The 27,974-nt window shown below is 36.0% G+C and overlaps 1 protein-coding gene across 8 annotated transcripts in view; it reads right to left on the bottom strand.

The window, feature by feature from the left end:
* OSBPL9 (oxysterol binding protein like 9) overlaps window positions 1-27,974 on the bottom strand; it is a 200,663-nt gene that overhangs the window by 33,386 nt on the left and 139,303 nt on the right. For 3 of the 8 annotated variants that reach the window (XM_030324178.2, XM_030324183.2, XM_030324182.1), the window contains 5 exons: window positions 14,617-14,712; window positions 13,586-13,633; window positions 12,511-12,540; window positions 11,147-11,197; window positions 1,050-1,088 (listed from right to left, as the gene is read on the bottom strand). In XM_030324178.2, coding sequence (XP_030180038.1) covers window positions 1,050-1,088; window positions 11,147-11,197; window positions 12,511-12,540; window positions 13,586-13,633; window positions 14,617-14,712 — 264 coding nt within the window. Of the gene's footprint in view, window positions 1-1,049; window positions 1,089-11,146; window positions 11,198-12,510; window positions 12,541-13,585; window positions 13,634-14,616; window positions 14,713-20,157; window positions 20,227-27,974 lie in introns of all 8 variants that reach the window. The other 5 variants (XM_030324176.2, XM_030324180.2, XM_030324181.2 and 2 more) reach the window with 3 other exon arrangements.

Below are 27,974 nucleotides of genomic sequence, written 5' to 3'. Positions count from 1 at the left end.
TATGAGGCTTACAATCTTAAGTGATATCTCAGGAAGAGATACTACATTACATTGTATTTATATGACATATTCGTATTAAATCACCATGCCTCGAACTCTGAACTCACACTGTGAAGAGAGATAAAAATTCCAATGCCTTTAATTCATATTTTAAAAATGCTTCTCTTATCTCTGCCTTAAGAAACATGCAAACAACACAGATTTTTTAACTTTTTTCATTTTAAAACAAATATAAAGTTAACACGCTTATCCTTTCAAGTATAATCATGAGATGGTTTTGAAGATTTTGAAGAGTTTCCAGATCTCAGACAAGCTGGCATTTGTAAAGTCTCAAAACAAAAAAAAAAAAAGAGGCTGTCTCCTGCTTTAGAAGCACAGTCTAAACAGAAGTCACTCATTTATCATAAAAATAGGGTGGCTCCAACTATAAATCTTCAAACTCGAACTTTTATTTCCAGATGGGAAATACCAACAATAAAATTTTCTTTTCTTCTTAAAGTAGAAGTTGAATCTAAGCGAAGAGTAAAAAGCCAAGGGGGAGGAAAGAATAAGAAAATGGCTACAAGTGAAAGAATTCATGGTGCAATTTGTTCTAATAAAGATGCAATATATACTGCAATAGCAAAATCTAAAAATAAAATGGAAACCAATAAACATATTGAAATAGATTAAGATATGTTTCAATACTGTATCCTTCCCCTTCTGCTTTCATTTGAGAAAAAAGTTTGATAGTAGCATTGTGAGTTATGCCTTAGTCATAAAAGCTGCATTTTCACACCATGATTAACCCTTCATGTTAACACATGCAAAGTGATTCAATCTGAATCAATACTTAGAAAAATTTTAACATTTCCCCTCCAAATGATTGCTGAAAGATGGCCAACTTTAGAAGCTTAAAGAAAATTGCAAGAGTCAACAACAAAAAGCAGTGAGTAGGTAAAAGAGGAATTTGTGTTGAAAAATGAGTAGAAGTTCAGGCTTCTCCTGACATGACTGGTTATAATGCTCTGCAGAAGTAAAGGGAAACAAAAAGATTAGATTAAACTTACTATAATTCCATCTGCGTGCTTCTCCGCATTACACTGGTCCTTAAGGAGAAATGTTAAAAATATTAACTTCATTCTTTTAAGTAACTCCTTCTGTACTTTCTTCCCTATTAAGAAAGCTTATTTTACTATAGGTAAGTAACAACGTTAGACTATCTCTTGGCTTCTACTAAAATTGTAATTCTATTTGTACACTGCTAACCAAACACAATTCTATCACTGGCTATAAAACAAACACCACCAACTATTATTTTTTCTCTACAGGTATTTAATTAAGTTCATTATAGAAATAACTTATGGAACTGTGTACTCATACTGGTACCAACTATTAAAAGCAGATACACTAATTTAGGATGGAAGACCCTGAATATTTCTGGGTTTAATTTTATAGTATGTTATAACTACCCACAACCCTTAAACTCTCACTGCAACTTAAAGAGATGACAATCATATACCCTTAAAAACTTGGGACAAACACAATTTCCTATATCTGGCTGTGGGCCCAGAATTACACGTTTCTAAATAGATGGTCTGATTTTTGTTTCAGTAAATATAATCACTGTATCCATGGAATCACATAGGAGCGAATGCCTGGCAAATATTTCCCATTTATTATTTCACTTATTCCACCAACAACTCTATAAGGTAGGTGCTATTATTATTCCCATTGGACATATGAGAAAATTGAGACAGAAGGTGGGCAGCCAGGATTCCACAGTCCAGTTTCGGAACTCATGTTCTTAATTAACTAATATGCTATTTTGCCTTGCTTCTCCAAGCACATACTTTAGGAAGGTGGTGGAAAGTTACCAACACATAATCATTTCTGTAATTATAATCCACCTATTTGCATTATATAGATAATATGTTTAATTTTAAATAAAACTGTTTAATGTTTCAACTCCATAGTATGAGGATATTTAAGTTTGAATAGAAACCAGTATCTGGTCTTGGTTTTAAACGTAATGTCCACGTTCTATCTCACGTACCTATAACTTTTTCTTTATTGAGTTTACTCAGAAATCTTCATATTGAAGTGTCAACCAAGAGCACTTTGAAGATTTGGGAATAAGTTAACACTAACATAGCAGGCCTGTCTGCCTGCAAAGCTGGCCTCTGACCATTCTATCTGATAAGGGTGGCTCACTGTACCTAAACTGTATAAGCAAACAATTTGTTTGTGCTGACAACCTGTTTTCCTTCTCTAAGTCTGGAATCTTGATAAGTGCTATGTAGAAAGTGCTTACTTGACAAAGCTCCAAGGTGTTAAGTCTTTAATGAGCTTCCCTGGTAGACATTTTACACATGTTGTCACAATTTGTTACTGGAGGAATTAAGCACATTCTATGCAAATCTACTGGGAGAAGACAGAAGCTTGTGCCTGGTTTTCTCTGGATTTTGCCCCATGTGCCTTTTCCCTTTGCTGATTTTGCTTTGGATCCTTTGCTCTAATAAACTGTACCTATGAATATCCATCATGTCCTGTGAGTCCTCCAAGCAAATCATCAAACCTAGAGGTGCTTGTGAGAACTTCTAGCACAGTGTGTATCTTTCACATATCCTTGAGAATATCTGGCATTTTGTTATCTATGTAATTCATATTGGGGTTTTCCCCATTTGAAAAATTAACTATATATTTAGAATATCCAAAGTTTCAGTAATTCTTAATGAAGATAGTTGAAAATAAATTATTGGGAATTCTAGAGAAGGAAATTAGAAAGTTTCTTGCTCAGATGACATTTTGATTTAATTATGGCTTTCCCCTATTAATTTCTAAATATTGGTTTTTCCAAAGGATTTCTTAGAAAGGAGTATTATACACATGTGATAGATTAAATTTTCCAGAAATGGCCCCAACAAGAGGTAGTGTTCACGTCCCTTACACTAAAACCTAGGTGGGCCTTTGTGACAGTCTCTACCAGTAATTACAGCAGAAATGACTGTATGTGATTTCTAACGTTAGTTCATAGATATGTCACAAACTTTCTTTCTCCTTGTTTTCTAGCAGAAAACAACCAAACCAACCAACCACCATACTGTGAGAAAACCCAAGCATCTGTAAAGAGGACTCTATGGAGAAGAATCTAGGCCCCCAGCCCAACTTTGCAGTGTGTGAGTGAGCCATCTTAAAAGTAGATACTCTAGCCGCCCCCAAATTATCACAGGTGACACTGCATGAAATATGAACAAGTCATGAGGTCTACCCAAACTGCAAATTTGTGAGCAAAATTTAAATCACTACTGCTATTTTAAGACACTCCAGTTTAGACTGCTCTGTTATGCAGTGATTGATTACTGAAATACTATGTTATATATACACACGTATGTTATCTAAAAAAACCACTTTTAATTCTGGTGTAATTTAAAATAAATTTCAATATCTGACAAACTCCCCCCCGCCCATTAATAATGAATGATACCTACAGGGAATTTTAATTTTTTTTAAAGGGTGTATTTTTAAGAAAGAGAGGCGGGGGAGTGGGTGGGAGGGAGGGGCAGAGAGAGAGGGAGACACAGAATCTGAAGCAGGCTCCAGGCTCTGAGCTGTCAGCACAGAGCGGGATGTGGGACTTAAACACACAAACCATGAGATCATGACCTGAGCCGAAGTCAGACGCTTAACCAACTAACTGAGCCAGCTACCAGGCACCTCATCTACAGGGTATTTTAAATCAGGGTTTATTATTCTTGTTATTGTTGTGGTTTGTCTTTTAAGGCAGAGTCAAAGCTAGATGAACCCATAAGACTATTAAATGCTTTCCTATTAATCCATTCCCATCATGTACTTTAGGAATTTTGTTCTACTATTTAAAATTAAAGCTATATTGATCCCCCCTTCCCCATTGTTCTTTTTAAAAACTATCCTGTTTTTAAGTATACCACAAATGGCTTTTAATTAGGATCAGTTAAAGCTAAACCTCAAGTATTACTGAACTGGAGATTTAATTGAATTCAATATGAACTATGCTAATGAAACAAAGAAAGGGTCTAATGCTACTTCCCACTTAAATTATACCATACGTTTATCTGGTTCTAAGTCCCTCATTCCTTAATGCAAAGGCTATTCTCTTCTCTGAACATACCAGCATGACTGAGATCTGGAAATATGATAATGAACAAAAACATCAGCACAACATAACCTGGATTTCTGATTTCTGACAACTGTAGACTCCAGTATTTTTAAAACCATACCTACCAATAAAATACATGAAATATATCCCCATCTCTCTAATAAGGCAGTATAGTCTAGTAAAAGCTTTCATAATTATGGACCAATACACTTATTATATGAAACAAAAAATAAACATCTTTTGATGACAGAAAATTTCTAATTCAAGTTTGATGAGATTCAACAAATGAGGCTGGGACAACTGGATATCCACATGCAGAAAAATGAATTTAGACCCCTACCTCACACCACAAAGATGAACTCAAAGTGGATCACAAAACTATAAAACTCTAAGAACAAAACACAGGAATAAACCTTTGTGATCTAGGATTAGGCAATGACTCTCTCAGGTAAGCCACCAAAGGCACAACCAATAGAAGACTGATAAATTGGACTTCATCAAAAATAAAAATATGCATGCTTCTCAGGATGCTATCAAGAAGGAGAAAAGACAACCCACAAACTTGAAGAAAAATTTGCAAATCATAGATAAGGATTTGTATTTAGAACATATAAATCACTCCCAAACTCAATGAGATTTAAAACAAAACAACTAAAAAATGGGCAAAGAATTTGAATAGACATTTTCCCAAAGATCTATGAAATGGCTAACAAGCACATGAAAAGATCATGAACATCACTATTTCTTAGGGAAATGCAAATGAAAACCCTGAGATGCCACTAAGAATGGCTAGACAATCACAGGAGTGATCTCATCATATTCAGAGGTTCCATGAATCCATTATTATTTTTTAAAGTATAGTTGACACACAATGTTACATTAGTTTCAGGTGTACAACACAGTAATTCTATGTAATTCTATGATTCTGTACGTTACGCTATGCTTATTGTAAGTGCAGCTACCATTTGTCAACATACTACTACAGTATCATTGAGCATATTCCCTGTGCTGTACCTTTTATCCCTATAACTTACTCATTCCATAACTGAAAGCCTGTACCTCCCACTCTTCTTCACTCATTCTGCACCACCCCCACACCCCCTTCTCTGGCAACCACCAGCTGTTCTCTGCATTTATGGGTCTGTTTCTGTTTGTTCATTTGTTTTTTCAGATTCCATATTTAAGTGAAATCATATGGTATTTACATTTACAGTTAACCATAAGACAGAAGCATTACGCAGGTGGGCCTGATCTGATCTCATGAGCCATTAAAACCAGAGAGCTTTCCCTGGCTGGTTGCAGAAGAGAAATAAGGTCAGAAATGTGAACCATGAGAGGATATGATATGCCACTGCTGGCTCTGAAGATAGAGGGAGACTGTGTAAGGATGAGACAGAGGCCTTTAGTTGCTGACAATGAGTTCTAGCCAACAACTAGCAAGGAAATGGGGACCTCAGTCCTACAACAAGGACCTGAATAAGCCTAGAAGTGGATTCTTTCCCAGACCGTCTAAATAGTTCAACCTGTCCAGACCTTGATTTGGGCCTTAAGCATACAATCCAGCCCAGTCACCTTAGAGTCATCTACAGAACTGTGAGCTAATAAATGACTGCTGTTTTAAGCCACTTTAAAAAAAAAAAAAAAAGGACAATCACAAATATTGGTTGAGGATGTGGAGAAAATGGAATTCTAACATACTGATTGTGAGTGGGACTGTAAAATGGTGTAGCTGCTTTGAAAAGTAGTTCAGCAGTTTCTAAAAAAGTTATTACCATATAACCCTACTAATGCCACTTCTAGGTATACAGTTAAAATAAATGAAACATATCTCCACACAAAATGTAGACATTTACTGCAGCATTATTCACAGTAGCCAAAAAAAAAAAAGGGAAACAACCCAAATATTCATTAATTGCTGAATAGACAAAATGTGGTATATCTATTCAATGGAATGTTATTCAGAAATGAAAAGGGGGGCGCCTGGGTGGCGCAGTCGGTTAAGCGTCCGACTTCAGCCAGGTCACGATCTCGCGGTCCGGGAGTTCGAGCCCCGCGTCAGGCTCTGGGCTGATGGCTCAGAGCCTGGAGCCTGTTTCCGATTCTGTGTCTCCCTCTCTCTCTGCCCCTCCCCCGTTCATGCTCTGTCTCTCTCTGTCCCAAAAATAAATAAACGTTGGGAAAAAAAATTAAAAAAAAAAAAAAAAAAGAAATGAAAAGGAATTAAGTCCTGATACATGTGACAATATGAGCCTTGAAAACATTATGCTAAATAAGCCAGTCACAAAAGACCACATACTGTATACTCCTAATTATATGAAATGTCCAGAATAGGCAAATCTAGAAACAGTAGATTAGTGGTTTCCAGGGATTGGAGGAGGAACAGGGGTGAGGGTAGCAAAGAAAAGAGGAACAGGGAAGGGGTGACTGCTTAATAGATACAGTGTTTCTTTTTGGAGTGATAAAAACGTACTATAATTTGAATATGGCGATGACTGCACAAGTTTGTAAATATACCAAAAACCAATGAAGTGTACACTTTAAAAATTTTTTTTAATGTTTATTCATTTTCTGAGAAAGAGACAAAGTGTGAGTGGGAGAGGGGCAGAGACAGAGGAAGACAGAATCTGAAGCAGGCTCCAGGCTCCATGCTGTCAGCACAGAGCCTTACGTGGAGCTCAAACCTGTGAACTGTGAGATCATGACCCGGGCCGAAGTCAGACACTTAACCAACTGAGCCACCCAGGTACCCTGAAGTGTATACTTTAAATGAGTAAACTTTATGGTATATAAATTAGTATCAATAAATCTGTTTTTAAAAAGTCTGATGAGAAATTAACAAATACTTATGAAAAACAAAAAGTCTATGAAGAAAAATATTCTGGGGAGAGAACTGGAGATCCCAAGACAACTTAAATATACAATCTACTTTGAAAGGATAATCTAGACCTGTACTGTCCAGTTTGGGAACTACTAGTCACACGAGGCTACTGGGCACTTGGAATGTGGCTAGTTCAAAGTGTAATATACACCCAAGATATTGAAGACTTAGCACCAAAAAAAAAGACAGAATATGAAGTATGTTGAAATGATAGTATTTTGGATATATTGGGTTAAATAGAAAATACGTTATTAAAATTAATTTCACTTGCTTATATGAATTATGGCATATGGTCTTATCACCTAATCTTGATAAGGAATTGGTCAAGTCCTCCAATGTAGAGGCCTCCCAGGTTATTTCTGCTTTACTCCACCTTCCCCGCCCCCCCTCCCGGCCACTTCCTCTGCAATTTCCCATGAGTGAAACACCAGCTGCCTCTATCTATGGTACAAAGGAAGAATGAAATTTTCTGAACACTGCCCACCTGAAAATCCCACTAACCCAAGTGGTACCCAAATTTTGCTGCATATTAGAACTACCTGGGAGTTTAAAATCCCAAAAGCCCAGGTAACACCCCACAGCAGCTACAACACAATGTCTGGAAATGGGAGCCAGACACGAGAACTGTTAAAGATTCTCGAGTGATTCCAACAGGTAGCAAAGTTTGGGAGTCAATACATTAATCATTTAGGGAGGAGGAAAACTTGTGGGAGAATTAAAATGAAAGAATCAAAACTGGAAGGAGTTGAAAATCCTACCTACAGCATTCTGCCTCTAACAAGCTAATACTAAATAAATTCCAAACAACAAAGGCATCAAATTAGCTATCCTCTTATATCCCTTTGGGGTCTCAGGTGGCACTCTCTAAAAGTAGCTTATTTCAAGATTTTATTAACCCACCAATGAAGAACAGTCCTCCAAAGTGACTGTAATAATTCATATTCCCATCAGTATTAGACAGAAGTCCTCCCAGCACAACAGAGAGGTGGCTTAAAAAAAAAAAAATCATACATAGAGTGGATACACTAAACTATGCAACCATAAAAAATTATGTATTAGATGGGACGCCTGGGTGGCTCAGTCGGTTGGGCGTCTGACTTCAGCTCAGGTCATGATCTCACAGTCCGTGAGTTGGAGCCCCCCATCAGGCTCTGTGCTGACAGCTCAGAGCCTGGAGCCTGCTTCAGATTCTGTGTTTCCCCTCCCTCTGCCCCTCCCCTGCTCATGCTCTCTGTCTCAAAAACATTAAAAAAATTTTTTTTAATTATGTATTAGAAACATTAATTCAAAATTCACAATTATTGGGCCCCTATTATGTGGCAGGCAACTGTTCTGGGCACTGAGTATACAGTGGTGTTTTACAGTAATATTTGTGTGCCCTGCCTTCTACCATATTCAGATGAAGCCCTAACCTCCAGTATGACTATTTGGAGATGGGGGCATTTGTTGAAGTAAATTATAGTTAAATAAGGTCCTAAAAGTGGGGTCTGGACCTAATTAAGTGTTTTTATGAGATACCAGAGAGCTCTCCTCACCATCTCTCTCCCTATATCCCTCTGTCCTTTCAACCTTCTCCTTCTCCTTCCCTCCCTCCCTTTTTCTCTCTCTACTCCTTGTGCACACCATCAAGGAAAGACCACGTGAGGACATAGTGAGAAGGTGGTGGTCTACAAGCTAAAGAGTCATTACCAGAAACCAAATTGGCAGGAACCCTGACCTTGAACTTCTATAGCCTCCAAAACTGTGAGAAAATAAATTTGTTGTTTAAGCCACCCAGTCTGTGATGGTTTGTTATGGCAGCCCAAGTAGACTAATACAAGGGTAAATAAGACAAAGTCCTTAAGGAGAGTACAGTCAGGTGTAAACAGACAGCAAACAATATATCAAGTGAATTTGGCTAGTGATGCAAGGCCATGAAGAAAAAGACCACCAATGGGAAGTTAGACATTATTTAGGTAGAGTGGTCAGGAAGGTCTCTTCAAAGAGATTTCATGTGGGCAGAAATCTGTAAAGCAAGAGAGTGAGTCCTGGAAATATGGAGGAAGTGCCTTCCAGGCAGAGGGGAAAGTAAATACACATCCCTGAAGCAGAAAGCGTCTGGCCTGAGAAAAAGAAAACAAGCCAATGTTGTTGGAATAACGTGATCAAGTGAGGGCAGATGAGGTGAGAGAGTAGTGACAGTTCAATTGATATAAGTTATTATAAGCAGTTTAGATTCCAAGGGAGATGCAAAACCATTTAGGGGGATTTAAGGAGGCAAGTGAAATGATCTGATTTACATTTAGATTTAAAGATACTCATAGAATTCATATAGAATACATATGTAATTTAAGGGATGTTTTTGTACACTGAAAGCCTTTAATGAAGGCTTTTTCCTTATGGAAAAAACTAAAAAGCCAAACTCCATTTACTTAATCTATGTTACCCCTTCTGAAGGACCTTGAAATAGAAGTCTATCAAGCTGGGCTAAAAAAAAAAAACAAAAAAACACAGAGAGGTAGCAAGTACAGACTAAACAGTAGAAACTTCCAGTAGAAACTGAGCACCTGGCTGCCTCAGTCAGTGGCGAGTGCTGCTCTTGATCTTGGGTGAGTGTGTGTCCCACATTTGTAGAGATTACTTAAAAAATGAAAAATCTTTAAAAAAAATAGTAGAAACTTCCAAAAAGGAGTGTTAGTAATTTGAATTGTAACTCATTCCAAAGACAGAACACGGAAAATGTTCTTGATGGGAAGCTAAAAGGTGAGCTACTCAAAGAAGCTAGGCAGTCTTGTTTTACATCTATCTAAAAGTTTTGAATGACTTGTAGAGATTATCCAAACTGGGCTAAACACTATCAGCTCTTCTATTTCCTCAATCTTCTAGAGAAGGCAGTATGAATCTCTAAAACACCTACCTATTCACACTGAGCATGGTGTAGTTCACTGCTTATCTATATATTGTAGAGGCTTTCGGGTAACAGTAGGTGCCCACCTACCCATGTAATTTTACAGTCAAGAAAAACAGAAACGTTACCACCTCTTTTATACCCCCAACACTATCCTCCCTTTATAATATATTCTCATCCACAGAAGCAGATGAAAAATTTAGACATATACACAAGAAATCAGGCATAGTGATAAAAAAAAAAAAAATACACCAAAAACCTAGAAAGTGAACACAAGCCCTTAAATTCAGACACTTTAATACTGGATCTAGCCTAAGAAAATGATATTGACCTCCTTTAACTTATATGGTGAATATCCTTACTATCTAAGCACAAATGGATTGTCCTATACAATTGTGTTATTAACAATACTAGGTAAAAAGTGACCATTACTGGGCAAACAAATATATGCAACTGAATAAGTAAAACAGGCCAGTAATTAAAAACTCATGCAAACATCATTTCCCAACTTGGCTGCTGAATTGCCTGCCCACCCTCTTCTAGCCACTGGCTAGAAATACAGAGGTACAGTCAGATAGAAACAATCAGGGGACATTTTTTAAAATTCTTATTTTCAAACCCTAAAATGCCTATTTCTCAAAATACCAGGCAATCAAATCTACATTTAAGTTGAATACACCAAAATTTTTCAGAAAAGCAGGCACAACGCCATGAAATTTTTACCTCACCACAATAATTCAAAATACATTTTATTGCATGAATAAGGAACAGCAATTAAAGTAGTGGTTCACTGATGTAGTTTAGTACTAGAAAAAAAAAACAACTAAAAATATATATATTATATACATATAATACACACACACACACATATATATCTTTTATACTCTTCGTTATGGATGAGAGAAAGAACTCTTGCTAAAATTTAATTCCTTTTTTCCTAAGAAAAACTTTTCTGTGAAAAGTTTTGCAAAGTATGCCCTTGTTCCAAAGCAGTATAATGGGTAAAGTGGAAGAAAGGAGTGAGTCATTCAAATGTGCTCCCCTCCTTCCCAGTCATCATATCAGAAATTACCTTATCAAAATCAGGCACATGCTGCTAAGGTAACACCCAAATACACAGTTGTTCAATAGTACTAGGAACCCCACAATTTACTGCAGAAAGGTAATATATTTCAGAACCAGGTCACCGGACTATTAAAGAGAAATGCTATTACAATTTTTAAATCTCATTAAATTAAAGGAATCAAAAGTAAAATTTACTTACTTTAGCAATCTGCAGCAACACAATGCAGTGTTTAATTGATTCTACCATGCTCTGTAAAAACAGGACACTGATTTTAGGATCCTGCACCAAATAAAATGGTCTTTTGATACAACTTTAGATATAAAAATCAGTTCAAATGTACAAGATTTAAGTCTATACTATACAAGAAATACCCTCTCTGGTTATCTGGTGGGTTCTACTATATTGACAGTGTCAGATGAAGTTATCATTAGCAATTCTATAAATCATTAAAGAATGCCAAAAAGGGGCATCTGAGTGGCTCAGTCATTAAGTGTCCAACCTTGGTTCAGGTCATGATCTTGCAGTTCACAAGTTCAAGTCCTGTGTCACGCTCTCTGTTGACAGCTCAGAGCCTGGAGCCTGTTTCAGACTTTGTGTCTCCCTCTCTCTCTGCCCTTCTCCCACTTATGCTCGTGCGTGCTCCCTCTCTCTCTCTCAAAAATAAACATGAAAAAATTTAAAAAGAATGCTAAAAATTGTTAATTTATACTGAGAACATTCTAAACGGATTTTCAACACTTCAAACAGAAAGAAACAGGGGGCTGACTAACTTCCAAATTCTTAGATCAATGGCAGGTAACCCTAATGTAAATTCCTAAAATATCTATTGAAGACTTTTATGGAATTATGGAGAGTAAAGGATTCTAACCCCAATACTGGTGAACCTAGAATACTACTACTTTGTTTTCAAAAAGGCTTTTATCAAAATGTAGATCTTATGAGTAGCCTATTACATAATGTCAGAAGGCCAGTACATCAGAAAGCTTGAATCATAATATATTTTAATTATAAGAGAATATACGTTGTGCATGGATGACACCTTTTATCCAAGAATCTCAGACAGACAAGACCAGAAACAAATAAAATGGCACATGAAGTCCATTTCAATTAGAGGGATTATTTAGTCTTTTTAACTCCTTTAGAAAATAAAATTCTTTTTTTTAATGTTAATTTATTTTGAGAGAGAGCAAGCAGGGAGGGGCGGGGGGGGGAGGGAGGGGGAGGGAGGGAGGGAGGGAGAGAGAGAGAGAGAGAGAGAGAGAGAGAGAGAGAGAGAGAGAATGAATGAATGAATCCAAAGCAGGTTCCACACTGTCAGCACGGAGCCCGATGTGGGGCTTCAGCTCATGAACCATGAGATCATGACCTGAGCTGAATCAAGAGTCAGACGCCTAACCAAGTCACCCAGGCTCCCTGAAAATAATAAAATTCTTAAACAGCCTTGTAAAAAATTCATAAAAATTAAAATCTCAATTGTTCTTAATAGTGGCAGCTTAAAATAGAAACAGCATTTTAAAGTACTTTCTAATGCAAAGCCAGAGTTTATCAAACACATAACTTACATTTGTTGTTTCTTTGAGAGTTTCAATTTTCTGTGAAAAATGAAATGTTTTAAACAGAAATAATCAGAAGCACAAAGAGATATTATTTTCTACTCATCATTTAAAGAATTTTACTAAAATGTACTCATAACTCTGAGTACAAGCAAGTTGGAAAGGGAGTACTTTTGGTTATACTTTTTAAAACTTATATCAAACATTAAATAAAACATTCAGATATTTTATGGATTATGGATTACAGGATTAAAAAGAAAATGATTACATCTGCAAATAAAATTCATGTGATTCAATTCAACATTTGTAAGAATACAAAACATTTTTATTCGTTTTATTAAAAAACGTCTCTTTTCTATAGACTGATTCACTATATGATTTTAAAACACGTGTTTCAGAACTACCTTAAACTTTGCCAAGCTGTTTAAAAATGACATGGGACTAAATTCCAAAACTAAGAATGGAAAGGGAGCTAAACATGAGTTACAGATACTATTATCAAGTGTAAAAGAGCCAAATGCAAAGCTACAGTCAAAAGAAACACACACAAAAATAAATGATACTGCATTAGGAAATCTAATCAAGGAAGAAAAAATGTTAACTGGAAGAAAGCAATATTCAAAATACAAAGTAATTGTCAGAAATTCACAGAGGGCAGTAGGGGAAATATAATTAAAGCAACACTTGTTTTGTTTCCTCAACTGTGGCTTCTTGTTTATTCTGCAAATTCTTGCCAGTTTACTATATGAAGTGACCACAAATCAATTTAATAAAATAAACTTTCTACCTTCAACATTTAAAAACCTCTAAACAAAGAACTTACTCCTAGGAAGGTGATACTTAACAAAATGGGCATCATATTAAAAATTTTGTACATTACCCTTTCATTTAATTATGAAACCATAACAGAAATTCCCCAGAACCCCCTGCCCCCTCTGCCCCGCCCTGGTCTGTACAGCAGTACTACCATAAACAGTAAACAGTACTATTATAGTAGCCAAAACACTGAGGTCCTTCTGTTATTTCTCTAAAAGGCTCTTGGTTTTAAAATGGTTTAAGGCAAAATAATGATTATAGAACTTACCTTTCTCTGTTCATCATCTTTGCAGTTTTGAAGTTTGTCATCAAAAAGCTACAGGATTAAAAAGAAAACAATTATAGTATCAAGCCACTTTGCTATATTGTATACATGTACTAAACATAAAACAGCAAACCTTAGTTCTTGAACACTTTTCTTCCAGGGATGATCTACATGTATTTTTAAGGTAACGTACATTTTTCCAAAGGACTGTATCAAATCCAATTCTACTGAATTATTTTAAACGGTCAAGTTCAATTACTCTGGTAGAATTACAAGCAAAAGAAAACATTCTGAACTTAAAATATCAACTGAAACCTAAGCTTTTTCTGCTCTGTGATCCAAGTTTATTAACACTTCTTTTTCTTCCCAGGACTTTTGCTTTTAATTAATTTTAACATTTATTTATTATTGAGAGACAGAAAGAGACTGAACATGAGCATGGGAGGGGCAGAGAGAGGGGGAGATACAGAATCTGAAGCAGGTTCCAGGCTCTGAGCTGTCAGCACAGAGACCGACACAGGGCTTGAACTCACAAACCACGAGATCATGACCTGAGCTGAAGTTGGACATTTTACCAACTGAACCACCCAGAAGCTCCTGCTTGTAATTAATTTTAAAGTAGGAATTGAAAAAGACAATTTCAGTAATAATAAATGAAGTAGAGAAATCATCTCTCTCAACCCCCAATCCCCAAAATGGAAAAACCAAGGCCTTTGAAATTGAACGACTTTAAAATTTACCAGTTTCAAAGAACTTTAAAACAGAATATGAATCTAATCTTATCATGCTTTCTTCTAATTATGTCTAGATATTTATTTTTTAATGGCCAAAAAAGTGCATTATACAATTTATCAATATAAATCAGAGATAAAGATCTATGAATAAGTCACCCAGATCTTTTAATAAGTCAGCTTTAAAAACTGCTGAGGAACCATCTAGGGGTTCAAATTAACATCAAATAACTTTACATTCAGAATGAAGCTCAGTAACATTTACTACTTTATACCACTCCAGTATATAAACTAATGCCATACCTTTAATTGTTCTATCAAGATTTGTAGGTAAGCATCGGCCTCTGTAAGTTTCTTATCAAAGTCTTGGACACTAGGAACAAATCCTGAATCCAAACCCTAGAGAAAAAGAAAATTTGTAATAAATCTAACAGTACCCATGCAATGTTTAATAGTACAGAAGATAGATACTTCATCCTTCATACATGACATTTCAATTTTTGAAGTAAAAATAGTACTTTTACATAAATAATAGGCATATTTAAACTATCTAAATTCTCCAAGAATAGTGGTACATCAATCTCCCTCATGAACTTCTAGCCCTGTTCCCTTATCAAACATGTGCTGCTGCTTAAATTAGGATTCACCCTGTTCTTCAGAATCATTCTCTTCTCTCCCAAAATGGCTCCCAGTGATATCCAGAGCAACAGTAATTTAGATAAATAACCTCGATCACCACCTTGATTACCTCCTACTTTACCCCCACTTTGATTCCTCCAGTCCCTTATCTTAACTTCATATTCTATTTAGTTTTCATTCCCTAACCCACCCCATTAGCACTGATGCATTCTCCTCCTTCCTTATTAAAAAAGAAAAATGAACCTAAAAATTCTCACCTCTTCTAAGAACAGGGCCCTCTCTAAGTGAAAATGACAATACTTCTGTCTTAATCAAGTTCCCTACTCACTTTCACCCTTGGCATGAACACTACACTCTGGACACGGTGTAAATGTTTATTTATTTAAAGGGCCCACTCATTTCACAGTTTAAGGGTCCAGCATTTGCATGTCCCACTTTTTGTACACTAAAAATTTTTAACTTCAAGAGCATGGGATTCTTATGTTTTAACTTTACTCAAAAGTAATCATCTCCGACTGAAAAACACATCAATCCTAGGTGTAAAGACAAAAAGTGGGGTGCCTGGCTGGCTCAGTCAGTGGAGTGTGCAACTCTCGATCTCTGGGTTTTGAGTTTGAGCCCCATGTTGGATACAGAGATTACTTAAAAATAAAATCTTTTAAAAAATAAAAGACAAAGTTGGAGACTGAACAAGACTACCAGCCTGCCATACTTGCATGCCCAAATGTCATGCAGTTAAAAAGGGTCACAAACCACTAATGTCACAATCCCAACCCAACCACAGAATTCAGCACTGAATGGGTAAAATATACCAGTTAAACATACCATACTTGATTTTCACTTATTGGCCAAAACATGCTGATCATTTTCACATTCCCAATTTAGTAAATTGAGGCCAGGGTTCATTGTGTATTATACCAACACCTCATCTCTGCACAATACTTTATTATTACTAAAGCACTTTTACAACCATTATCTCAAACACCAGACTGAGACTGTATAGTATGGAAAACAACAATGGGTTGGCAAGCCTGGTTTCTAATTGCAGCTCAGCCACTAACAGGTCTCTCTAAGCTGTTTTCTTAACTGCCAAATATAGGCATCCTCCTCATACTATTATTGATACCACAGCTAGTACTTAAGACAATTACTAATACAATCAATTACTACTATCAGCATTTATTGTTGCTCTTGCTTCAAATTCTGAATCAGAACAGTAAAAAAAAACGAAAACAAAAACTTAAGTCATATTAGACCATGGGAAAATCAACTTAGCTTGTAACCCATTTTCTTTTTCAAATTCAAAGGCAATACAACTGCCTGTTTTTTTAAAATATATACATGTAAAGAAACTGCTTGAATGAGTATTAAAATATCCCTTCCCAATGAAATGTCATGCATAAAAACAAAATTTAAGAAAAATCATAATAAACATCGTGTATAATAAAACTGTGGTTTAAACATTTTCATTTTAAAAGATAATCCAAAAAACTTCCTATTAAAAACATTTACTATATAGAGCATGATAATAAAAGATGTGGAAAAGGAAGGATAGATCCATTACATTTCAGAGATACTACAGTACTGCATTATGAAAGAAGGAAGTAATTTCTTTGTATGTTACTGTACCACAGAAAAATTAGAACTGCTTGGCTTAGTTTTTGTTTCACACAGCAATAGAACATAACCGCCATTAACGTAACTATAAGATCTAGTTAAAAATCAGTAAAATACATTATGCTTGCTAAATATTGGAAAGGTTAATGGCGTAGTCATAAATAAAAGGTAAAGCATCTAAATAATTAGAAAATGTAACTTTTAAGAATTTTCCCTCTTTTGAATCCAAAATGTAATTAACATATTATTTTGAACAAATCTGATTAAAAATCCTCCCGTAAATAGAAATAAACCGGATTTCAATTACTGAGATCTAAAACCCACCTAAATTAATTCTTAAAAAACAATCCTTTGATGTTGCTATAATCATAGAACCTCAACCTGGCTCTCTTCTTAGACCTGCCTCTAGATAGTCCTCCACAACATTCCTTTAACCTCAGAATACACTCCACACGTCGTAACATCCAAGTCAAAGATCTACTCACCAATCTATTTTTATGTAATGTATAATAGGAGGTTTATAACAAGAGTTATTAGCGTAAAAGCCCAGCATTAGCCTAAACTTCCTTGCACAGTAATTCATACATCTCTAATGTACTTAAACAGAAAATGTATAGTTGCCCAATCTGCAATCAATAAAACAACATGCACACATTTATCAACATGGACAACTGACAGTAATTAAACTGCTTCCTCACACTAGAAGAAAATACCAAGTTGTTACTATGTATTGTGACTTACAGTAAGTACACAGAAACAAAGCCATCTCTAAAACCTCCCACCTGAAGTTACTTTTACAATGTCTTTGAAAGTCTTCTAGGGGCGCCTGGGTGGCCCAGTCGGTTGAGCGTCCGACTTCGGCTCAGGTCATGATCTCACAGTTCATGGGTTCAAGCCCTGCATCAGGCTCTGTGCTGACCGCTTGCTCAGAGCCTGGAGCCTGCTTCAGATTCTGTGTCTCCTACTCTCTCTGCCCCTCCCCCGTTCACACTTTGTCTCACTCTGTTGCTCAAAAATAAATGTAAAAAAATAAATAAATAAATAAATAAATAAATAAATAAATAAATAAGTCTTCTAGTCTTTAAATATCTCAACAGACAAGGAACTTGTTACCTCCTAACATATACTATTTCATAAAAATTCCCTTTAAGTCATAACTATTCCTCTTTCTATTCAACATTTACAATAAGACCCTACACTTATTCATGTCCTTTTTAATGGAATTTTGTTTTAAAACAAATTATCAGAATATATAGCCCTTTACACCATGTTGAGAATGGTCTTTCTTCAAAAGAACTAAGAACAAACAGAGCAGATCCTTTAAGACAGCGTGTGACTTCTTATTTCTTACAGGGGCACCTAATAGTAACTCTTGAGAACAAGCTGGCTGGGTCAAGCAGATGTACCACTCATTCAATACTATACCCTCAGGGATAGCTCAGCCTTGAATAAATGTGTGTGGCACTGACTGCAGCATCTGGCAGCTACTGATGCCTTGACAAGGGTCTACTCTACTCCCCCTCCTCCCTAAGATTCCTCTTGCCTTTCTGTTGTCTTCATCCTCCCCTTTGTCTACCCCCTCACTCCCTTCTTCAGGTCTTTCTTTTCTTCCCTTTTGTCCTTTAGCAGTGACCAAAGTGGTTTTGTTGCACTTTTGGCAGTCAGAACCAAAGAGGTTGCTGCTCCCTAATTTACTATATTGATGAGCCATAGTTCTCATTTGATGACTTCTGTGTGAATTCATTTAAAGTTTCAATTTTTTTTTTTTTAACATTTATTCATTTTTGAGAGATGGAGAGAGACAAAACGTTAGTGGGGGAGGGGCAGAGAAAGAGGGAAACAATCTGAAGCAGGCTGCAGGCTCTAAGCTGTCAGCACAGAGCTCGATGCAAGGTTCGAACTCAGGAACTGTGAGGTCATGACCTGAGCCGAAGTCAGACAGCCAACCGACTGAGCCACCCAGGTGAACCTAAAGTTTAAATTAAACACAACTATTACAGAGAAGTAAAGGCAAATGATCTGTGATGTAAAAGAAATTAAATTGGAACAAAAGAAACGAAACCTGTAAGTTACATACATCCATAAAATTAGAAATCAACGTAAAAGGGGGAAAAAAGCCCCTTTATGTGGCAAATATACTAAAAACAAAACAGTCTCTAGTTTTCAAGAATACTTTGCTAATAGGGGCATCTGGGTGGCTCAGTCGGTTAAGTGCCCAACTCTTGGTTTCGGCACAGGGCATGATCTCACAGTTTGGGGTTTCGAGCACTGCATCAGGCTCTGCGCTAGCAGTGTGGAGTCTGGTTGGGATTCTTTCTCTCTCCCTCTCTGCCCTTTCCCTATTCTCTTTCTCAAAATGAATGAATGAACATTTTAAAAACAAAAATCACAACAACAAAAAAGAATCCTTTGCTAATAAAGGAAGCTATAAAATCAAGACTTTATAGCTGTATAAAGAGTAACACATGATTCGACACCAGCCAAGATCTATATATTCAGTTTAAATTATATAAAGAGAGAAACATTTGGCCCAATTTCAAAAATAATATCTAGACTGCCAGAAGAACATCAGACTGCCTCAGAGCTGTATGTAAGTACTTCCTACTATCTTCTTAATACTTATATTGAATAGCATCACTTCTCTTCTCAGAAAGCACTTCAAAGCTAACAAATGTCAGCAAAATTAAATGAATCCCTATTAATGACTTCAGTTGGGGCCATTAAACACTATTTATACACACACATAACCAAATGCTTCACCTCCATTAAAAAAAAAAGTATTGCAAGGACGTCCTTAAAACTGAAGTACATATGAACAGTAACTGCTTTGTAGAGGTACTCTTTTAGTAAAATAGTACAGGAGGCAATTTTTGAGGCAGGCAGTTAAGAGCTTTTAAAGTAATTCCTGGTGACAGAGGAAGAGTAATGAACAGTGGAGGTAAAGGTGGTAAAAGGTGGTTAAAGGAGGTCAGAATCAGGAAGTAAGAAAGTCATGAGTAATCTGAGGAACGGAGGAGATTAACACAGAACAGGAAGGGCTATGGCTGAATAAATAACACTGTGAAATTAACAAATGAGTAATTATTTTCATATCAAATCTTATTTTACAGCAAAAACATAAAGGACTAAGTACTCTATACTCTGCTGTCTCTTATATAGGAACAGTATATAATAAAAATATGTTGCAAAAAGAGAAAAGGAAAATATATTAGAGAAATCAGACCATGTAAATCTCACAGAAAACTTCAGAATAACAAGAAAACAGAATAAGTTATCAACAGTAGAATTGTAAAGGGGAGTAGCAGCTTAAAAATTTAACAAAGGAAAAACACCAAAGAAAACAAGTCTCCTAATGAAAAAAAAAACACAACATGAATCCAGACAAAAGTAGATGATTTTTTAAAAATTAGCAAAATACACACCCGATAATTAAAATAATGAAAACTTTGCAGAAATGTCGTTTTGATAAAATATGAGAGTATTTGGAAAGTTTAAGTTCACAATTAGCAATTTGAGATGACATGCATCACAGATAGGCTTTCATCCAATGAAAGAAGTATAGAGCATACTTACAATTCAATCACTTACAATTATTTTTGAAAATTCAAGAACTGGAGAGATACCAGAAGACTGGAAAAAAGCAAGTGTGGTACTGATCTTCCATAAAAGTAAGGAAAAGAGAGAATAGAAAGTTACTTTACCATGCTGTGAGTCTGACATCAATAATTAAGTAAAGGAATAATAAGAGAAAAACCTGTAACTGAATATTCAGAGGAAAAGTAGGTACGTGAGCAGCAAGTGGCAAATTAAAAAAAAAAAAAAGAATATTTTATGCCAAACTTAATGGCTTTTCTGTTCCTTAGAAATTTATTTGCAAATTAAGTTTTTTTGAGAAATGACACCATTTTGTCTCCTTATCAAATGACTTAAAAGTTGGCTTAATGATGAAAATAGTATACTAAAGAAACCAGAAATATTAATCAGATTATGATTTTATGTCAAGTATACTACTCTGTGATTTTCTTGGATTGCTGAAAACCTGAAAATATTTATAATCCCTATTGTCTCTGTGGTTTATTCACCTCACCTAAAGGAATTTCTGAGGGAAGAATTTCTATTTTTAATCCTAAAGACTACTCCACTATCAATTCATTTGGAGTGAAGATTATCAATTCAAAATTGTCAACAAAACTGAGCCTATTACTAAATACTTTCCTCCACTGTAACTTCACGCTATTTTCCATTTAAGTCAATGTTCTGATAACCTAAGGCTCCAAAGCAAGTTCTCTTTTATCAACATGGTAGCTATAGTTAACTTACCAGCACTGCTAGGTACCCCAAGAATATCCTATAAGGTTTTTTTCTGTAGTTCTAACACCATCGATTCACCATGGATGTACTATATTAAAATCTTTTCACAGTATTAGGTCCTCTGGTAGATACTTTATAAGTTTTCTCATTTGATTATCACAAGACAGTAAGGCAGACAGACATTAACCCTATTTTTATAAGCATTTACCCAAGTCATGAGGCAGGAGTTTTCTTTAATTGGGATTTCAACCCAGTCCTTTGACTTTAACCCGTTAAACTTTTCTCTTAAATCACAATAATGTCTGAAAAGAATTCATGGCATAAGAGCACTAAAATGTAATAGAAAAACTGCCTGAAGGAGCTTGAGGTAGCTAAAATGGGCACAAGCTTTAAGGTCAGACTGATCTAGTTTTAAATCCTGAATCTGCAACTTCCTAACCAATTACCTGTATGATCTGGCCAAGCTACTTTCCCCACTGCCATTTTCTCATCTAGAGATGGGCATAATAACAAACCATTCAAAGTTGTTGGATAAATGAAATGAAAGAATATCTGTAAAGTAACACAGCAGTAAGTTTTCTACTTCCTCTTCATAATCTGGAATCATAAATAACCAGGATTCATTATCTCCAGGGCCTAACTAGTGCCTAACATAAAGAGGGCACTCAATGAATATTTGATAAAAACAAAACTGATTAATAACCAGATAATACCATAAAACATGCAATTTTAATAGAGACCCATAATCAAAAAGGATATAAGCCTAAGTGAAATTGTATTTAATGTTCCTTTAAAAAAGGAAAACAGTAAGTTGATAAATTCTGAAGATAATAGTAATAAAGATATGAGCAATACACAAAACAAGTCATAAAATACAGTTATAGAAAATAGATCAGAAAAAAAATTCCATATGAGATTTTCAGGAAAGTATTGGGTATTAAGCCTGAATCATAAAAGGTAAATTGTACTGAATTATTATTGTGGTCACAAAGAGTCAAACAACATAGAGAAAGCCTTTTTCACCATAAAATAAACTGATTTTTGAAAGTACATCAGCTCTTTAAAAAAGGAATCACTTTTAAGTTTAAAAAAATGGCTTATGCATAGTATTAAGTTTCTGTTTAAAAAAAATATATACCACAAAGCAAACGTGAATTGCTCATACAGTTGGGAAAGAGAACTCCTTTGTCAAACAGGAATTATGTACAGACATCGGTGTCAAAATTCATGAACTTGAATCATAACTCTTAGCACAACTGCTTATTTTTCATGATCTCTTCATCTAATGCTGACCCTAAGAACTTACAGAAGGAAACACTAATATTGACTGCATAAAATGACTTGGTTACAACTGCACAAAAGAGGTTTGGGATTTGTACCATTTTCCTCTGTTTTTAAATCATTGATAGCTTGTTTTTCCAAGAGTTCTCTCAATTTATTCAATAAAGTCATATAAAAAGTCCTGTCGAAACTAAATACAACAAATAAAAACCTGAAGTTTATGAATAGGATGACCACATATCCTAGTTCGTCTGGGGTAATCAATGTTTATGCCTGTTGTCTCAGAAAAAAATTATTAGCAGCCTCCTTCAATCTCAAAAGTGTTCCAGTCTGGACAATAAATTGTATGGGCTCCTTCTCTATAAAGAATGTAGCTAGCATCCTGGAAAGTGTGTGAGATTGCCTCTGAGTTGTCAGAATGCAGCAAATTACTTAAAACATTGTTTTAAATGAAAAACGAGGTTAAAGGCTCTCAATGTAGAAAGCCAATTACAGAAGTAAGGCTTTAACATAACTCAAGGTAATTAATATTAACTGGGTGCTCACCTTATGCTGGCTAAATGGAGACGTAAATAATATAAAAGCTACGTTTTTTAAAAGTTATCTTATTTATACACATATTCCCCTCTGAAATAAAATGCAAGTAACAAAACACATGAAATACATCATGTATTATTACCGGGGATGGGGATTAAGGAAAGGGGGTATATGAGACAGGGACTGGTATAGTTTTTAGTTTATACATTCACTTGTCTCTAATTTTTAAAAATAAGTATATACTTATTTTAATTCAAAAACATGTAAAAATATTTGGAAACTGCAGGTTTACAAATATTTTTCAAAAGTTTTATTACTGTTTTAGCTTGCAAAATTATTCTCTTACAATTATCTATAAATACGTAAAATGTCTTGAGAGTAAATTTGACAATACAGCTGCTCAGGTACACCTTTCCAAGCAAAATGTAGCATAACAGATTTATAACATCATTTACAGATCAAAAGCACAAACTAGCTAAAAAAAAAAGGGGGGGGGGAGGGCACTAAAAAATTAGCAATCAACACTATGTTGAAATAAATGCCAAGAAGAAAAATAGCCAGTAAAACAAAGCAGAATACCTATTTTTTTCTATATCCTTCCTGCCAATAACATAATAACTCAACATTCAAGAAAGCAAACTCATGAAAGACAAAAACACCCACTACATCACTCCCTCTAACAAAGCCCTGTTTGACCATGTGATGGTGGCAATCAGCCAAAGCTTTTCTTTTCACACACTAGCTGTCAGGCTATTGGCCATCTCTTTCTTACAAGTCACAGGTTAACTCATTCCAAGATTTATATAAGCTCTGAGTGACTAACTACTATGGGATGGAAAAAATGCATTCTTCCTTTCCCCAACCTCAGACTACTACCTAGCATGCGGTTTAACAGCATTCTGGAAAGCAAAAAAGTCTCACTATTGTTAAGTGCCCACAGAAATGAAAGTTTTAGGTAAATACTGGATATTTGCTCTAAGCATAACAGAAACTCATATTCAAACACATGAATCCTTAACCTGGGTATTTTAGTAGGTCAATTTTTGAAATAACTGCAGAATTCTCACAGCATAATAGTTGTTGAAATTTTGATTATGAAATGTTTTCAAAAACAAAACTTGATATATTCCTCTAACAAACCCGGATCTCTCTGTATGGCAAAACATAACACACTGAAAATGAAACAATATCTAACAGGAGCTAAATGATGAACTAGTCAGACCAACAGACAAGTACTAAAAGGCTTAAATCTCACATAAACCAACCAAACAAAAATAGAACAACACTGAAAAAGAATAAATACTGTAATTGGTTTGGCATATATCCCTTAAAAATCATATATGCCAAAGCAGTTTTTGTATATCTCATTTTAGCTGCCAGTGAACATTAAACAGAACAGGTTCAGTTTTTGCTAAAGCTGTTAAAAGTGTCATAGAAAATTACCCTAATTTAGTTTAATTGTGGTCACAAATCTATCAAGATGGTCTAAAACATAACTAGAATATATCAGGACAGGACTCAGTGTTGTTCTCAACTGTATCCAAGGCCAGTGCTTGGTTTGTAGAGGTGCTCAATAAAAATTTTGCAAATGAAGGAATTCTGAAATGTCCCTACCTATTAGCATTTAAACATAAAAAGTAATCAAAGAAATTATAAATCAGTGTATCATGAAAAAAGCATAAATAACTTGTTTACTCTAAAGGATTTATTATTTTACAAGAATGGAAGCTGGCTTTTTTATGGCTAGGTAAAACTTCTTAAATAAAAAAAAGAAGTAACAGATAAGACACTGTATTGTACAGGCAGTACAAAAAACAAGACCAGGCAGGGGCACCTGGGTGGCTCAGCTGATTGAGCGTCCAATTCTTGGTGTCGGCTCAGGTCATGATCTCATGGTTTGGTCCATGTGATCAAACCCCGTGTCGGGCTCTCCAATGGCAGTGCAGAGCTGCTTGGGATTCTCTACCTCTCTCTCTGCCCCACCCCAATTCATGAACCCACATGCTCTCTCAAAATAAATAAACTAAAAACAAAAACAAACAAACAAAAAACAAGACCAGGCAATGACAACTGACTTACCCCTCTAAAACCTCATTCTTCTCATGCCAAATTTTCTCACGAGCAGTTTTACACATGCAGGTATCCCCTGACCTTTCAAAAGTCCACCTTACCACTTTGCTTTCACAAAAGACCTTCATCAGTACTTATTTTCACTAACCAAAAGATATCTGAAGAGGGTATCTGCTTTTATGAAAAAAGGCACAAAGCAAAAACAGCATTCAACATTTGTTTTGCAGCAAGCTGTTAGAGGCAGCAAATACCACAATCAAGAATGGCACCACCAAGCTCCTTCTCTGGGAACTACACTAAGCATCTCAGCCATTATGCTGCCACAGCTTGAACTGTATCTGTGAGCATTTGTGCTTTATCTAAATTTCTTGAGCATCCATTAGCAAGACGACCTAAAGTGTCAGAAAAGTCTGAGAGGTTATTTTTAGGGTCTGAGATGCTTCAGAAATCTTTCCACTTAAATTTATGGTAATTGCTTCTTCACTTTACACCATTTTGACTTAGGAAAGATTTCATAAGAACACTCTAATTTCAAAAAGCTGAGGAAACTTATACCGTTCTAGGGTTGGAATTCAGTGTTACAATAATGATTTATTCATTGGGTATCTTTTTTGACTATGGCACTGTGCTAGATGCCAAGATGAATCAGATGTAGACCGTGCCCTAAGAGTTTCAAATCTGTAAGAGAAGATAAACATCTGTCTACAAATAATTGATTCAAACGTGGTAAAATAAGTGTTATGAGAAAAGTGCTAAGAGATCAGAGGGGAAAGTTGAGAGGATAAGAAAGGTTTCACAGAGGTAGCACTGTGAAGTACAAGATTTGGACTGACATGTGAGGGGGAAAGTATTACAGCAGTGGCCAGAGGCAGGAAACATCATAATGAAATGGAGTATTTGAACTTCTCTTCAATGATGGGGCTATAGAAATGAGAGCAGGGTTAAGTAAACTAACAAGGGATGCTGGACCCAGGAATGAGGAACAGCAGGAAGCCTTCACCACCTCAAGCCTAAAGGAACAAGGAAGGAAACATTACCTAGGATGAACTGGAGGAGGAGCTAATCAAAGGACGCTCTAACATAGTGCATAGCCACTGCCCCACTGCCAGAAATGCATCAAAACAGAGTAGCAAGAGGAATAAAGTCCGCAAGAGCTCTCTCTTTTCCTCCTTCCATCGTCTGTCACTACCTCCCATTCCCACTGGCTAACCCCAACCAGAATCCAAAGGAAAAAGAGCCTCAGGTGACACAGGCTGTAAAGGTCAGCCTTCCTGAGCAAAGAGCAGAGAAGGGCAAAGAATCAATCTGCAGGAAAATGGAAAATAACCAGAAAAGGCATCCTTAGACTCAGGGGCTAGTATAAGCATAGAGAGGCTGTAAAGAGAAGGAGGCCAAATGAGGGACAATATGCTCTGGAAGGAGAACATGTTTTTCAGATTCAGATGCTGAATCTGAAAAGAAATCAAAATTAGTGGCTTAACTGGAAAAATTACTAGGGTTTGGGGAGGTAGGAGAGCAAAGGATAGAGAACAGCAGCAGGTTAGCACTCTGGTTCTCTCTATAGTCAAAAGAGCAAGAATCATAGGACTCTAGGCCTAGTTAATCTAGCCTCTAACTGTGACCTTGGGCTAGTCCTTTGGCTTCTCTGAAACTGTTTTTTCAACTATAAAAATAGGTAGAGGTTGTGTTATAACATTAAGATCCCTTCCAACTCTAGGAGCCTGTAAAGCCAGTATCTCCAGGTAAATAAGCATGTTCATCAAGTGAGTAAATAACCTTTCTGCACTGGAAAAACCTGGAGTCCACTTATTTACTTTTATAAAAAATTAATTTCATTTAAATAAAGACAATAAGAACTTGTAGGTTCCAACTGCAGCCAAGTCCTGCAAAATACAACAAAGAATGTTAAAATACAAGCAGACTATCATTTAGTATAACCTTGAAACTGAGTAAGACCAATGTAACCAGATTTTAAAACATGCTTTGGAATGCAGAGAATGCAAAGAAACAATGGAGTAAGCAGAATAACTTGACTAAAGTGGCACATTTTGGAAAAAACAAAATGAGGTGATAAAATATAGCGAAGAAGCAAAGTTCTTAAAGGTGTCTTCAGAAATAAATGAACTCCAATGTAAAGTCTTTGTCTCTCTCTCTCTCTCTCTCTCACACACACACCTGGGAACAATTTCTTCACGACACAGATATTCAATGAATATGCTATGTGCCAGGTACTATCATGGTCTCCAAAGGACATCTTTAAGGACAATACAGAAAACAGCAAATATAATTAATCATTACCTAATCTTCTGGAATGAGCTCAAATTTCACCCCTTCCAAGCAACATACTCTGACTTCCTACGATACTAACTACCATAGAACTAATTAGTGCTGGTACTGTAATCAGTATTCTTCAAAATACATCAGAGATCATACAGACTGGGGGGCAGAGGAAGTTTGCCTAGGAATCTGCTCACCATTTATAACACTGTTTCTAAATATTCTCTCCAATCCTGTCTCTCAGAAGTGGCAGCAACTAGGGAGCTTGGTGACTTAGGAAATATTTCTACCTCACAGGGGATAAAGCTAAGTTTGAGTTTGCACACTTAGGACATCGTTAAGTCATATATTTTGACCATTTAACAAGCATTCATTGAGCACTTACTATGTGCCAAGCACTGGACTACAGATAAAGGCCCTGGGGATACAAAGATGAGTAAAGACCTTTGACCTCTGGAGGTCAGGGTGTAATGCAAGAATCAGACATGTGAACAAAAAATCTACAATACAATCCAATGAAGGCTCAAATACAGAGATATTAACAAAGTGCTATAGTGGCACACAGACAAAGGACAAGAGCAACTCTAACTGGCTCTGTCTGAAGGAAGACCTCAGAGAAAAAGTAAGATGTGAGCTGTAAGTGAAAGGAAGAACTGGAGGTTTATCACTTGCTAGAATTCTAAGCAATTATAATTCTAAGCAAGAGGGAAAGGCTGTTTAAGGACAAAGAGCTGAGAGGCTAAGTCATGTTCTAAATAATTAACAGTTCACAGTGCTGGAGTGGATAACTTGGGTAGAGCACCTGCAGCTAGCTAAGTTGAGACTAAAGAGAGATAAATTAGGACCAGGTTGTGAAGGGCCTTGGACTTGACAGACAGCTGACTTTGGCAAAATGGATTCAAAACAGATTTTTAAGCACTGATGACTGA

This window comes from Lynx canadensis, chromosome C1 (assembly GCF_007474595.2).
Source record: "Lynx canadensis isolate LIC74 chromosome C1, mLynCan4.pri.v2, whole genome shotgun sequence".
Lineage (NCBI taxonomy): Eukaryota > Metazoa > Chordata > Mammalia > Carnivora > Felidae > Lynx > Lynx canadensis.
The sequence above is the reverse complement of the archived record's forward strand: the minus strand, read 5'-3'. Positions and strand labels throughout refer to the sequence as shown.